This window comes from Chelonus insularis, unplaced genomic scaffold (assembly GCF_013357705.1).
Source record: "Chelonus insularis isolate UGA/USDA-ARS -01 unplaced genomic scaffold, ASM1335770v1 scaffold_714_pilon, whole genome shotgun sequence".
Taxonomy (NCBI): domain Eukaryota; kingdom Metazoa; phylum Arthropoda; class Insecta; order Hymenoptera; family Braconidae; genus Chelonus; species Chelonus insularis.
In genome coordinates, this window is record NW_023276795.1 from 636,869 (window position 1) to 652,607 (window position 15,739).

Here is a 15,739-nt window from a genome sequence, read left to right on the forward strand (position 1 = left end):
ATTTATTCGCTTTTAAGACTACATTTTCGATTTAAAATATAGTTACTTGATTTATATTCGCATTTGCATTTAAAAAATCACTCGTATTAAATTTAATTAGATACTAAATACAAACTATATATTTCAATATTTTGGGAACGATTTAATAAGATATCAAGTAACCTGGAACACTAGCTTTAAATTAGAAATAATGGTGTGTTGACAGAAGCATCTTGGGATCATCTTGAAATTAGTAAATGTAATAGATACATATATTCTAATTAATTGTGATTATACTAAACACAGGCTTCTGTAATATCGTGTATCAGATGACAGGAAACCTTGCGCTAAAATAGCATATAGCAACAATTTTCATGTAATATCTGATACAGATTAATTACAAGAAACAAATAGTAAAAAAATTTTAGTAACAGGATTTTATGAGTGCTTAAATTATTGAAATTGTGATGACGGAATTAATGTAGACATGCATTTATTTTGCCTGTCTGATACAATAAATGAATTTACACAAATTTACAAAGTATTTATTAATTTCTTTTATTAATTAACTTATATTGTTCATTATTCAATAAATTGTCATCAAAAATGTGCGTTTCGAGTTCAAACGAATATGAAATTTTTTAATCTATTGATATTTCCAAGGAATATTTATTGCGTAGGCTCACTTAAAGTAAGTCTTTTTTAAACTGTTATTTAACATTTATTATAATTTAGTTTATCAGATGAATATAAACTTTTCATAATTCATTTAATGACAACCACGAATTCTGATAATTTATAACAAGATATTGTAATTATATAATGAATAAATTTAAATGACAGCTTTTTCTAGTAAAATCTCGAAATTGAAATTGATACATATAAATTTTAATGTACAAACAAAAATATCTGCAAATCAATTTAAAAAATGCACACTATATAACATAATTTACAAGAAATAAAAATAATATATACAAGGTTTTAAACATAATAACATACATTCAAATAATGGAAATATTTCTCATCTTTATCGCAGCCAGAGTATTGAAAAAATAATCAATTGTTGTATCATAAAAATAAATTAACTGTGTTTACAAAACTGGCATACAAATGAAAAAGTTTTCTTGTATTAAAAATGTCTTCGAGTTTCATTGTTTCATTTAATTATTCTGTCACTTAGTTGATAAAAACTGCATCGTATTTTTTTCTATAAACGTGGTAAAATGTTATCAATATCTAAATTAGTACAAATACGAATCTATTTATCAAATTACTGGTAATGTGCACAGTCCAATAGTCTCTAAAATGCTCCAAAATTACAAAAATTCAACGCTTTCGTCATTAATTTTATAAACGGGCTATAATTTGAAATCGCTGGCCCCGAATTTAATGGAATAATGGAGATTTCCGATTGTAATTTGAAATGTCAAGTGAGGATATAATCAAAGAATGAATTTTTGCTTTTGTTACAATTCGATTTCAATAACAAATACTTCATGTGTTCAAATAATTCTACGATGCAACAATGAATCAGTGGTATATATGTTAAAAATACAATTTGTCGACGCAAAATATTAATGAGGATACTATTCAAATATATTACCACATCAATATACAATAATTCATAATATGAATATATTTATCTGCTAGGGGGTGAAACAATGATACTACATTCACCCTACACAGTTTTACCGTAAAATTTAAACTTTTGCAACAGTTTCGTTATTCAAAAAATTTTAAAAGCTTCTTTCAAGAATCAGGAATAATATGAAAGCTGCATGCTCCATTGTTATCATACTATTTTATTGTTATATTATTTTAGCGTTTCTTCGTATGCATACTATAGCTTCATGTTGCAAACAGATATGCCTAGTTTTTATTGAATTGAGCAGTTCATTTGAATCACCCTATTGTAATAGTTATTATAAAATAATGAATATACTGACGAATACTCTAAAGCTTTGGAGTTTTTTTTTTTATAATTCTCGCCTTGACTGTTTGATAAGGTTTCTTCTATTCATAGCTGATTCCATGTGAAAGAATTCTTCCTTATAAACGCAATAAAAACAATTTATACAAATACAGATAAATTTTATAAATCTCCACTTAATTTATTTCTTCTTTATATAACATCATTTTATTATGATTGAATACTTTGAATATAACACAAAAGTGAATTTTTCGATCGTACAATAAATCAATTTATAAAGTAACAAAATAAAATTTAATTTGATAAAAAAATTAGACAACAGAAAAAATAGTTTTCATCTCATGGAATCGTCGCTGATGAATGCTAAATCTAGAGAATACTGTCCTATGTGTAAGTACACTTTGACAAAAATGTATAAAGTATGAAATTATAAAAATCGGACAAGCACAATCGATCGCTTAGACTTGAGAAAAAAAATATATTTATGCATAATCTGAATATATCTAAATGAATGATCATTCACTTTATATACAGACGATGATGCGTATGTTCACGTTTACTTGGAATTATTAATGAATATGGATTTATATGGATACTGATTATCACGTGATAACGAATGACTTGGCTTTTATTTAAACACTATTGAAAGTCTCGAACCGTGCAAATGAAGATAAAACATTGTTCTGTTAGCTGTCATTTGATGCAACTTCACTTATATCCTTGCCATTGTTTGGATAAATTGATGGAGACTGGCTCAAATCTTTCGTTATCATTTGACTTGGATGAATAATTGGCGCTGTCGTCTGCACTACATTGCAGGAAACGGGTACAATTGGCGGCAAACTTATTGAATTATGTGGAGAACCTGTGCAAGGTATTGATGGTCGTTTCCGTTCTAAGCTGTTCGTAGCTGTTTGTTTTCTTGCAGTTGAATTCCTCTCTAAGCTGTTGGTCACTATGCGATGTCTTCGCTCTAGGCTAGACATTGAACTTCCGTCCGATGGACTACCAGGTAATGAACGATCAACTTGTCTACCATCTAATCTGTGTAATACATCTCCACTTTGACTTTGTCTGAAAGTCATTTCCGACCTCTCAGTTGATTGACTTCGTCTCAAGAGCTGTTCTCCTGATTGACTTGAACGAATCCGATGCTCTGGAGTTGATTGACGGGTGTTACAAATGTTTTCGTGGTGCCTCTCGCAAATCTGATTATCTACATACGGATAATGAATACGAATTGAATCTATAACATCGAGTAAATTCTTTGCATCCATCGCTAAAACGTGAGCAGCAGATAACATTCCCCTAAAAACAATATATTTCATTAGATCAAGTGTATAAGTGTATAATTTATACAATTATTGTTTCGAATAACATTTTTGTTGATACAAAAAGTTTTCTAATTTTCTGTAGAAGATTTAAATAATTTTATAATGATAGATCAAAAGAGCTTCTGAAAGTTCTTAAATATTCATTAAAAGTTTTATATTCAACTTTTTAGTGACATCTACAAAACTAGAAAATTTTTGCTTCACTTTTACGTTTGAAATATTTTTATATAATCATGCTCTAATAAATAACTTGAACTTATTTTTCTAATAATCGTACACATCAAAGAATATTACGAAACTTCTTTCATAAAATTACATGATATATAAACCCCAAAAAATGAGCTTTCTATCAATATTGATAGAAATTATCATAAGAAATTGACATCAAAAAAAAAGTTCTCTTGGGAATAAATAAAAAATGACCTACTTTCTATATTCAGCATCCAAAGTAGTAGAACTGTAATTCTGAGCCAATTTCATTGCGGTCACAAGATCAGCCATGTCTTTACTTAATACTTTATGAGCCATTTCAACCTGTCGATGCGCTGTTGCAGGTAAAATGTCTACAAGACTATCTACTGAAGATAGCAACGATCTGAGGTCAATTCCTACTCTTCGTACCAGTTCTAAATACTGATCAGCTTTACTTTGTTGAACTCCTTGAGATAAGGACATTACAGCTCGAACAACATTGGTTGTACAATCGTATACTTTGTCATTTGTTCGGTCTAGATCAGCAGTAGGTGTGGGTTCCATTTTCTACAATAAAGATCAGATAATATTTGTTTAAAAAATCCATTTGCTCTCAAATAAAACCTATTGTAAAATGTAATAAATATAAATGAGTATGTATACCTTGACGACAATAATTTTGTCACCACTTTTATCCGAACCAAACGAACTTGTATTGGCACTATGAGTCTCGTGAGCTGGTGATTGGGTCATGGAACGTGGAATAGGAGGACTCGCACTCTCATCGCCACTTGTAGCAATGGATAATCGCTTCTAAATATTAATAAAACAATTAGTAAGTATTATCTTTTGTGTAAAATTAACAACTCCAAAAAAATTTCATACTTCCTCTCTTGCAAGCCATCGGCCATCTTCCTCCGATTGCCTTTGTTGTTCAAAAAGTCTTTGTTCCAATAATTTTTGTTCTTCATCGATGCTGTTATGAATATTTTCAGTAGTATTGTCAAACAATTGCGACTGTGTATTTCTCTGAAACTGTATAATGAAAATTATATATTAATAATTTATAATTAAGTCAGTAATTAAAAATTATGGATTATTGTATTTAAAGTATATTGGTGTTATAAAAAAACAGTAGAAAATTAATGTGTCAAAAAATTGGAATATTATACGGTTAGAGAAAAATAACGCCTCCTTGATTAGATTATTGAAAAAGTATGTACAGAATTTTATTTTATACGGCGAAAGATTAAAGAGATGCATAAAAAATCCAGAGAAAATAGCACAAAAACATACGTTGTGCATGCAAATCAAAAAACATCAGCAGACGTAAGAAAAAAAAAACATTCCCCATGCCGGAATCTTTAATCTAAATAATTAAAATTATGAATACAAACAATCAATTACCTACTAATAATATAAACAGGGCTATTTCCAAAATAAATAACAAAATTCCGATTAAAAAATGTGAGAGCTCGTGCTTCGAAAAGCGTAAATAACAAAATTGAAAGTGCGAAATAGTGCACATAATCAAAATTCTAACCAAAAAACCAAGAACAAATCATTCTAAATCGTAGATTATCAAATAACGGATGCTGTTATTTCCAATGGGCTTTGCCAAACCTGATCTTGCTGAACCTCTTCTAAGATTGAGCCGCTAGATGACATGGTACTGTCGCTGACAGCTGAAGAAACCAGCGAGCTGGATAAAGTACCATCGATGGAGCTCACGAGTTGTTCTTCTGTATTAGAACTAACAAAAGTCGTTATTTTAGCAATGCCAGTGGCTACTTGTGGTCCACTAGGTCTAGATGATTGTGGACTGACGTTTGCCATCTGTGCATTAGCAATTGAACAATTGACACCTTGTTGATTAAAATCACCGATACCTCCAGAATTTATTGGCATATGTTTTACTGGTGAAGATGAATATTGAGGCTGATTAATTTGCTGTATCGGTACAGCGAATTGTGGATGAGATACGTGCACCATTGCTGAATATTGTTGATTGACTGATGGATTAATATAACCACTGGTTGGTGTTTGGTTTTCAAATCCCTGTTGAGATGAATTCTGCGCCTGAACAACCATGGCTGGGGTTGATTGGACTGTATAAGTTGGTGCTACTCCATTAGCTTGTCCATGAACCGGGTATTGTGTTGGAGTAACAATAGGTGCTTGTTGTTGATTCATTTGCTGAATATTGGCAATATATTTTGCTCTTATCTCATGCACTGATGATCCACCTTGTCCAAAATTTGGATGTTGTTGATGTTGATAATTTTGTGCATGTACTGTTTGTTGTTGGAAATTTTGTGTTGGCGGACTATAAACTCGCGAGTTTTGAGCAAATTGCCCAACGGAAGATGCAGATTTTGCATCAGTGCAGACTTGACTGTGAGCTGTTTGTGCACGGAATTTTAACACAGGACCGTACAAACATTCAGTGCCTGAAACGGGAATAGCTGAACTAACCCCACCACCAATAGCATTCTTTAAATTTGATGAGGACATAACCGAGCTCTGACCGCCACCAGATGCCTGAGAAACACCTGAGGAAGAACACTTGGCAAACTGAGAAAAGATAGGTTGATTTTGTGCATGCTGAGACATCAGACTAGTAGGAACTTGATGATTTGTAACATTATTGAAACTATTGGGCCCGGAATTATCAATATTTTCACTAAAATTACTACCGACATTTGGACCCTGACTAAAATTACCGATAATTGCTGAGCTTTGAGTAAAATTCGCAACGGGACCATAAATATCACCACTCACAGATGTCACAGTAGATACTGGTACGCCAGAAGAGACCGAAAATTTTTGAACAGGTGAATATAAATCACCTGTCACATTACCAACCACCTTCGAACTGACTGCATATAAATTTTGCATCTCTTTAACCTTACGTTGTTGCTGTTGCTTTCGATTCGCGGCAGGTGATTGCGTTTGAATAGAATCCGACATGCTAAGATTAGACATAATGGATGACATTGTATCTGTAGAGTCAAGGGAGTCTAGATTCGCTTCTGATTGAGCTGAATCTGCAGATGGACATTCATTGTAGCCGATGCTACTGGGTTCGGAAACGGTAGGTTCGAAGAAAGGTAAGTCTGATACAGTAGCAGTAGTAAGAACTTGCTGATCATCTTGAAACTGAACCGCAAGCGTATTGAAGGCAGAGGCAGGCGTCGTGTACACAGAGGGACATACCCCCCGAGCTTGGTTATCCTTTAATAGTTGAGCTAACACCTCTGGACTCTGCGCAACGATATATGTGGACACGGGAGCTGCTGTTGTCGATACCTGAACGGGCTCCATGGATGTTTGAGGTTGTCTCGAAGGTTTAGGAGGTGGAACATCATCTGCTCCTACATACATAGATATACCAATGAGTCATATTAAATAATTCAACAGCAAGATCAGCTTCTTCGATAGTAATCAATACATACCCCAGGACATAGCTTGCACTCGACGGTTTTCACGTTTCATCGTTTCCTGCTGCTGATGTCTTTCTTCCAATAAAATTTCACTGAAATAAATTGGAATATGATATTTTCTATACTCGAATAAACATAATAAAATAAAAAGAATAAAACTTACTGCAAGTTTTCTCGAATGTCTTTGAAAGTTGGTCGTTTACTCGGTTCGTAACTCCAGCATTGAGACATCAAAGAATATAAACGCGGAGGACATCGATCAGGAAGAGCCAATCGTTCTCCATTTTCTAGTTTACGTATCACTTCATTATTCTTTACTCCTTGGAATGGTTTGACTCCTAACATCAATATTTCCCACATGCAAACACCTAAAACCAAACAATAGTAAGAGCATTTTCAATCCGCTAATAAATAATGAATATTTATATGTGAATATGTAATCTTACCAAACATCCATACATCGGACGACGTCGTAAATCGTCTAAAGTTAATGCTCTCAGGTGCCATCCATTTTATAGGTAATTTACATTTACTAGCGATATAATAACTTTGGTCCTCCACCCATCGACTTAAACCAAAATCAGCAAGCTTTACACATGTATGAGATGATACTAAAACATTCCTTGCTGCAATATCTCGATGAACAAATTTTTTACTTTCAAGATAAGACAGTGCTGTGCTCAATTGAAATGTATAGAGCAAAAGAGTAGCGAGATCAAGACGATGTTTATTGTTCTGTAAGTATGCCCTCATTTCACCTAACCGTGCCAGTTCCATTACCAGCCAGATTGGTGCCTCTGAGCAAACGCCGATCAATCTTATTATGTATGGATGTTCAAACTGCTGCATTATGTCTAAAATTAATTTATTCAAAAATTTATTTTTGTAATAAATGAATATATTAATATAAATTCATAAATATTTTAAATTATCGATCGCTATAAACATTCAATTTAAATATTCATAAATAATTGAAAGGCTTATAGACAAAGGCACAAGGTATGTATTGCGAATGAATCATTTTCGTAAAGCGTAAAACACCTTATTAAGGATGACAATGGTTGGACATTAATGTATAGCTTTTGTAAGGATGAATGAAAATACTTACAAGCTTCTTCCAAGAATTTTTCAGCGGTCGCAAGATCGGCGTCGACCTTACACGTTTTAACAGCGACAGCAATTGTCTGACCGTCTCGACCTTTGTACGATCCCTTATGAACATTTCCAAACTGTCCTTCGCCTATTATCTCACCTAACTCTACTTGATTTCTAACTATTTCGTAGTCACGAGCTGAAAGTCATAAATGAGTAAATAATTTACATTTGAAATGTCTTTCAGTTGTCTGATCACATGAATAAATCATTAAGAAAATCGTTCTTACCAGCTGGTGTGGAGTAATCGCCCTCTTCGTCAACAATCTCTGCATAATCCTCCGATAAAATTGTTCCAGTCTTTCCGGCGTTTTTCTCAGGGCTACCACTATTATCTTGTCGGTACTTTGGTGGATGAGCATCTAATGAAAACAAACAAAAGCCTATTAATAGCTACCACATGATTTTTATACATTATAAATACATCACTCTGCCTCTTTAAACAATTGAATTAAATATAAACATCTCCAATTGTAATTAAAAATGATAATTAATACTAATAAGCTGATACTGATTGTCCTACTGATAAAAATTAACCATATACCAACCTTTACAGGGACATGGGTAATTTTTCCATGAAGCAGCTTTGAAAAATTGAATTAATAAAAGTTAATAGCTAATCAATTTTTTTTTTTAATATCCATAAAAAGTAGCTTAACATGTAAAGTGTTTTATAATAATAAAATCCTATTACCTTTTCTATTCCATAGCGAAGTGTTAGATCCTGTGGTTAACCGACAGTAACCATCGATTAAATCAGCCAGACTTTCAGCTTGATCCAAACTTGAACAAGTGATACTAAGTGTCTCTGAGGCTCCAGCAACTCTAAGTTTAATACAAGCTTTGGCATGTTCTTTACAGTCGGAAACAAGAGTTTGAATCGATTGAATTTGAGAGAACTCAGCCATTCTCGTGGGCTAAAAAATATATCAATTTATTATTTTTTTTATTCAATTATCTAATGTTAATTAATAGACTAATAATAAATAAACTTGAGAAGGAAATGAACTTACCACTGTTCCACCTCGATGTGCCATGTATGAGATCCCAAGATCTGGACCGATAACTAGTTCAACTGGAATTGACCAGCTCGACTAATAGATCAGATAAGTAAATTAATACACCGTTGATTAATGATTAATCATTGAAAGTCGATCAAACTGGTTTAATTACTTACCCCTAATGCGCATATAAACCTTTCCTGATCAAATCTATAGTGCGAGCGTAGAAGATCGAAGAACTTGAACATACATTCGAGCTCAGTGAGAGCAGCGACCTTCTTGAAGTGTTGCTGAATGAGCTTTCGCAATGTTTTCGGTTTCACGCCGTTCAGCACTGAGCGTGGAAGGAATTTATGCAATCCTACCTGTAATTACATATTTATTTTTATTTATAAACATCTGACATCCTGTGAAGTATTTTATTGAAGATCTTATGATCAATTTAATTTTTTTATGATTAAATATTTTTTTATGTTAATCAGTTTTTTTACACTATTTATTACTACAAACTAAAACAAAATATATATGCCGTAACTGACCTCTCGTTCCAGGTACTCCAGGTTGCTCTTCTTGTCGAGAGCCACTTGCGGCATGTCTTTGAAGAAATATCGTATCTCTAAGCAACATAGTTGGACGGCCACATCTTGATCTAGCGTTGAGTGATTCGCATTCAGATAATCGTTCCGTACCTAAGTTATCATGAAGTACATTAATTTACTCAAGTTTAATTGATTCAATAAATACATTAACAATAACAACTCAATTATTTAATTACCTGATCATAATAGTAGTAAAATGTGACTTTATCTTTCTCATATAAATCATTAAGGTTCTGAGGTAAATAACGGACCCGTAGTTCATACCTCCACTCAGAGTGAGGGTGTTTTCGCTCATATTTCTCTTGCACCTATGACAGATATCATTATTGTCATTAATCATACTTTTCCTCGGCTTCTTTGACAACTGGGGATTAAGTATAGACGTTCTGAAGTACAGCATTAAGTATATATTGAAAGCATACTTGATACATTGTTGTGTCCTGATGGAGCCAATAACTCTCTCCAGATCCTGGATGATGTAATCTCATGGCGTACAGATTTTTGTAGTTTCTTGTTCCAACGGCCAATCGACTGGTCACCAGGGAAATTATTCCTTTGACATCGATCGCATCTCCAAACTTGACGACATTAAATCCACCTTTAAAAATATTAAATCATGTGATATTGAATTTTTTTCTTTCATAAATGTGTAGTCTCTATCAGATAATTATAATATAAGATGAACAGAAAGTCTGCTAGGCAAACTAGTTAAATATAAAAATAGATGATGGCAGTTATTTTTAGTCAAGTACTTCCTTTAAAGAAAAATAAAAATGGTCATAAATTTTTCAATTAAAATTAATTTTCAATTCTTATGCAATTGTTTTCAAGTAGATCTTATAATTTTATTATTTAATAAAACTTTATCAACTATATAAAATGTATTTTATTATTTAAAAAAAATGTACATTGGAAAAATTCAGATAAAATCTAAAATTGTGTCATGCCATCATTAATTTGTACGTGATTTTAGTTGGAAACGATCTTGATAAAAGTGATAGACAACCATTCTGGCTATAAAAATTTTTACTTTTTTTATTTTCCAACAAATGGTGGCTGTTCCATTGTGGTTACTATACTTTGTGTGGAAAAATTTTTATTCAACCTCAAAGAAAAGAAACCCTAACAACTCTTGTTTTTTATCTACAAACAGCAGATGTCTCTTTTATACTTGGAATGAAAATAGAAAAAGTATGTAATGCGTTTATTGTAAAGTAAATAGCATTGTTATTAATAAAATTAATAGTAGTCTTTACCATTAGGTAAGTGAACCTTCAAGGTGGCTTTGTCCATAGGGGTAGGCGAGCCATGAGGTGGAGTATTTTTTCCACCACCTCCAGTCTGGATACCGCCAGCTCCATCACCGCCTCCAGCGCTCATCCCCTCATGGCTGTAACAAGAAAGATAACCACAGGTTTACTAAAAGCACTCAGTAGTTTAACTTGAGAATATAAAGACATTCTCAGCTAGGAAAAAAAAAAGAATATTATTTCTTCAGCAATGTCTTTCATCTGAGAATCGTCATGGGAAAAGCGTTGCGATGCGTGACCCTGCCCGTGAAAAAGGAACGCGTCGAATGGATTCTCGTTTTCTCACTAAGCTCATTACACTCATGTTTGCACATGGGAGCCAGTTGCTACTAGGCATCATATATTTTTTTCTATTTATAACGCATTCTATAAAACTCATGAACACATTTTAATAAATCTTTTCCAACACAAAAACCATGATACTGTTATTTGAACAGTTAACAATTCAACCTAATTCATTTACTACAATCACAGCTATCAACAAAACAAAAAATTAATAAATTATCAGTTATAACAAATTTATATAAACAACTTATTATTATTAATTCCTGTAATTGATAAAAATAAATTAGAACACAACAGAAATACTTTATTCACATTAGATCAAGACGTACAGTTTAGAATAAGGCATATTCGCACTTGAGTGACTTCACTCCAAGTACGACCCAGTTTTTTGCAGCCCTCGCATCTTTCGATCCGCACGGCTGCACCTTGAAATTTATAAGAGGGGCAGAAAGCGCACCAGGGTCTCTCTGTGGGCGTTAAAGGATGTTAGCATACATTGCGGAGTAAGACAACATCACAGGGTACTTCAAGTGAAAGAGAACAGAGCAAAGTGCAAAATTGCATCGCGTGTCCACGACACATAAATGAAAGGAACCGTACACTTCCGCAGAGGGGTTGACTGCAGTCCACGTACCTTTAGAAGGAACATCATCTGACTTTAAAAGACCTTGTGGCAACCACGCCGGATCCACAGGCGTTTCCGCAACACACACGTATCGTTGGAACACAAAGTCCATTTAGCTTTCTCGTATTTATTAAAAGTAAATAAATGTCTTCATATTAATATACATTGGTGTCGATAAAAAAAAATCAAACGACTGAAGTGAAAACGATTCATAATTAATGCAAATAATATTTACTTAGAAACTGGAGAAAAAGGCTTGTAGAACAATTGGTAAAAATATAAATAGAGAAATTAGAATTTGAAGATTAATGATTTTCTTGGTAGGAAAAGATAAGACTGTGAAAGGGTTTCAGTGGATTCTAATTAATTTATAAATGTAAATTTTTATGCTCTAGGAGTTCAAAAGAATATTATTCTCTTGGAAATGAATAATTGACAAACGGAAGTATAATGTAGTGATTAATGGTAATGAATTAAATTAAACTAGTAATAAACTCTTAAAGAAAAAAAATAATTCTCTATAAAAGTCTAATAAAATATTCTTAAATATTTATAAATAAATCATACTTATTTTTACTGTATGAGATGTATAAATGACTACTAAATAAACTTAATCAGAACAAATAGTGGAATTTTTTACCAAGTTAATATGTTAAAAATATTTATATTATATACAGATAGTTGATTCAGCCTTATTAGGAATTCTCCAATTTAAAAAAGATATATCTTTACATCAGTTTTTATGAGTTGTTAAAAAAAAGTTTCATTCGTGTTTTAAAACAAATATTGATAAAATTTTTTACCAATGAAGAATAATATAATTCTATTTAAAATCTAATATTTTCAAAGTATTCCATGATTATAGACCAGTATCTAGTATTAAATATCTAATAATACTTGTTTATAAAGCTATGATAAATTGGATCACTATTTTTTATAAATCAATTATAAATAATATGTTATAATCTCATTCTCCACGCAATAAAGTGTAGGAAATGATGGAAATCGATTTTAATTAACGTCAATAAATTAGTCAACTCGTAATGGATTTGGTATGATAGACTCAAAGTCGAGCGTCTCTGTAGCCTTCATCAACAACAGTACCACGCACCTGCACCATCGCCCACGCTTTACCTTTCCCTATGACTTTCTCTATTGCACTTTTACATCGTCTGCTTGCGATAATGATTACGTATAAATTCACACTCGGGACTTAAGCCACCAGAACTAATGTAATCGACCAAGCGTTTCTCTTGGTTTGGTGAATTTTTATATTAACGAGTGAAATCACCTTGGACGCGAAACCCGATGGAACTTCCATGTCCCGATGGTATCAGGACTGTAGTGGGAATCACTGCAACCAAATTGACCGAGAGCACAAAGCAAACCTTTACTGTTACGTTGCCAAACAGATGATCGGTGTCTTGGCTTTGGAGTTTCCTGCTCTGATGAACGTCGCAGGATCATATCGCCTACAGGCTTTGTCACGAGTTTGCTAAAGTTCAAATTAGGATGAGTTGCCGTAGGCCATGACATCCCACTTGTTTTACGTTCTATGAGACTGAGCATTATTGCACATTTCACTTTAATCCGTTACTTCATTGTTTTCTACAATAAACTTGATTACAGTCTTTTCCATTTTTTCGCGTATAATTTTCACTGTCAAAAAAACATTATCGTAAATAATAGGGACTCTTCTGGTGATCAATAATCATAGATTAAATTTATAATCATATTGTTATGAGAGTTGATGTAATGCTATCAGGAAAAGCTTCTCTTAAAAACTTTATTACAATAAAAATTGTTTTTTAATTTTAAATCGTTTCTTTAGCATGTAATTAGGATTTTTTGGCAGAATAAATAGCATTTTGAGATGAATAAAAATTGATAAAATAATTATTGAATCATTCTAATTTTATTTGAATAGTATTTGATATGTCGAACAAGCAAAAAAAAGTGTGTAAAATGTATTGGATTATTCATATAATGATTCCTAAGTAGCAACTAACATTATTACAAATTTGCAAAGGATGAAGCCTTGTAAAAATGAAGACATTACGAATGGAAAAAGTTAAATGTTATTCCAGCTATTGGATTGAAATCATTTTTTTTTTTTTGTTGTTCAATAAAACTTTACAGACCGTAACAATTTTTAAAACGCCATGAAAATTCTTGACTTCAAGTTTCACTCCTACTTCTATGAGTTTTATAATTTAAGGTGTGAATTATGTTTCCGGGATCATATCACGTGGGTATATAACCGAAAACTATTTGAATGGTCAGCGTATTAAAAAAAAATATGATATCATAGTTTCAGCTGCCTGACTTGAGTGTTAGTGTAAATGTAAAAAACTGGAAGATTATTAAATAACAGGTGAAACACTTTAGTCTTAATCAGGAAACAAAGTCGTAGGTGCTTCTTCAATTATAGATTCAAAGATGAAAATAAAAATTTCATGATTACATCGCTAACAACATTTCAAAATAAAACTAACTGTTTATTGCTTGACCAAATCATGCACAAATTAATAGAGAAAAAAAATTCAAGTTCCAATAAAAACCGCTAATTTATACGATTTTTACGATTATTTAAACTCATAAGAATTTTTACAAGAGATTGATTATCGCAACAGAATGAATACAAGGAAGAAAGAAACATCTCCAAAGACGTGTGGGCGCCACTCAGGTTGACTCTTGTTTCGATAATTCATTATAGAGAAATTAAATGAGGTTAAATTACCACATGGAAATTGCAATCGTGATCTGACAGCTTAAAATAATATTTTGGTAGCTAGGAAGCTAATCCTTGACATATTTCAACAATTCATTGACAAAAGCATTGATGAATTAATAAAGAGAAAGAATGAAAAAATGAAATAAATGGCAATAGCTATAGTGTCATAAATCAAGGGAAACATTCCATAAGGATGACGATAACGTCATTTCTGTTAACTTGCATAATAATATTTATATTAATTATGAATTACACACATGGGGGAGTGTCGGAACAAAAAATTACATGTTTCTCGATTATTATAACGTCATTCATTTTATCACTGATATTATTAACAGCTAATGACAGTGATTTATAGCAAATCTAATCACTTTCAAATAATCACCACTACTCAGTTCTCCAGCATTCACTAAATTCACTTATTAATGAGCTTCCAAGTTCATTCATCATCAGATTGATAATTGTTTCTGCATTAGTTTCTGTATGTTGGTAGATAAAAAAATCTAATTAATCAAATAATTAATTACATTGCCACGTGGTTGGTGAATTGGAAAAAGTGTATATTACTCCAATGAATTCGCGTGAACGTTTAGATCCACCGTCAAACACTTACTGATCAGATACGACAAGGCAAGGACTTGAGAGTTTTCTCCCTCTCTCGTTTACCTTCTCTCTCTCTCTCTCTTCGTGTCTCGTTACCGCTGTCTTAATGCGTGGGTAGCCCCAACATACCGTTTGCAAGTTCCCATGAGCTAACTATAACAAAATAACGCCATTTCTTCTTGTGGGATTGAATAGAAAATAAAAATAAAAAAATATGCACGAAATTTGTCCTAGTATTTCGTTTAATACATTCATAATCTCCAGTTCGTTCGTGAATCAAAGAGTTGGACGATGAATCACAAGAGAGTAAGCATTTTTATTTTAGTCGGGTTCATTTTGGATATTTTCACATGTTTCAGGAAGTCACTTCGACGAGAGTGTTTTCAACTCGGCAAAATGTTTTTATAGCTGAGCTCGAGTATTTTTCACTCACTCGGAAAAATAAAATATGATTTATGAATTTGAGTAAAAGGTAATGAGATTTTTTTTTTTCAACTAGTGAAAAATTGAGAATTACTTCTCTTTAAAGTGTATAAAAATAAATTTGTGATT

At 32.3% G+C, this 15,739-nt stretch overlaps 1 protein-coding gene across 1 annotated transcript; it reads right to left on the reverse strand.

The window, feature by feature from the left end:
- Positions 1–567: 567 nt before the first annotated feature.
- Fak (protein tyrosine kinase 2 Fak) lies at positions 568–15,092 on the reverse strand. The gene is made up of 20 exons (XM_035094913.1): positions 14,842–15,092; positions 13,142–13,509; positions 10,887–11,020; positions 10,053–10,228; positions 9,807–9,938; positions 9,571–9,720; positions 9,208–9,396; positions 9,044–9,124; positions 8,725–8,947; positions 8,579–8,614; positions 8,261–8,392; positions 7,987–8,169; positions 7,325–7,732; positions 7,042–7,246; positions 6,891–6,970; positions 5,059–6,809; positions 4,321–4,464; positions 4,099–4,248; positions 3,671–4,002; positions 568–3,217 (listed from the first exon to the last, which is right to left on the reverse strand). The coding sequence occupies exons 2-20, from the start codon at positions 13,417–13,419 to the stop codon at positions 2,596–2,598; spliced, it is 5,406 nt and encodes a 1,801-aa protein (XP_034950804.1). The 5' UTR covers positions 13,420–13,509; positions 14,842–15,092; the 3' UTR covers positions 568–2,595.
- Between the last annotated feature and the right edge of the window lie 647 nt (positions 15,093–15,739).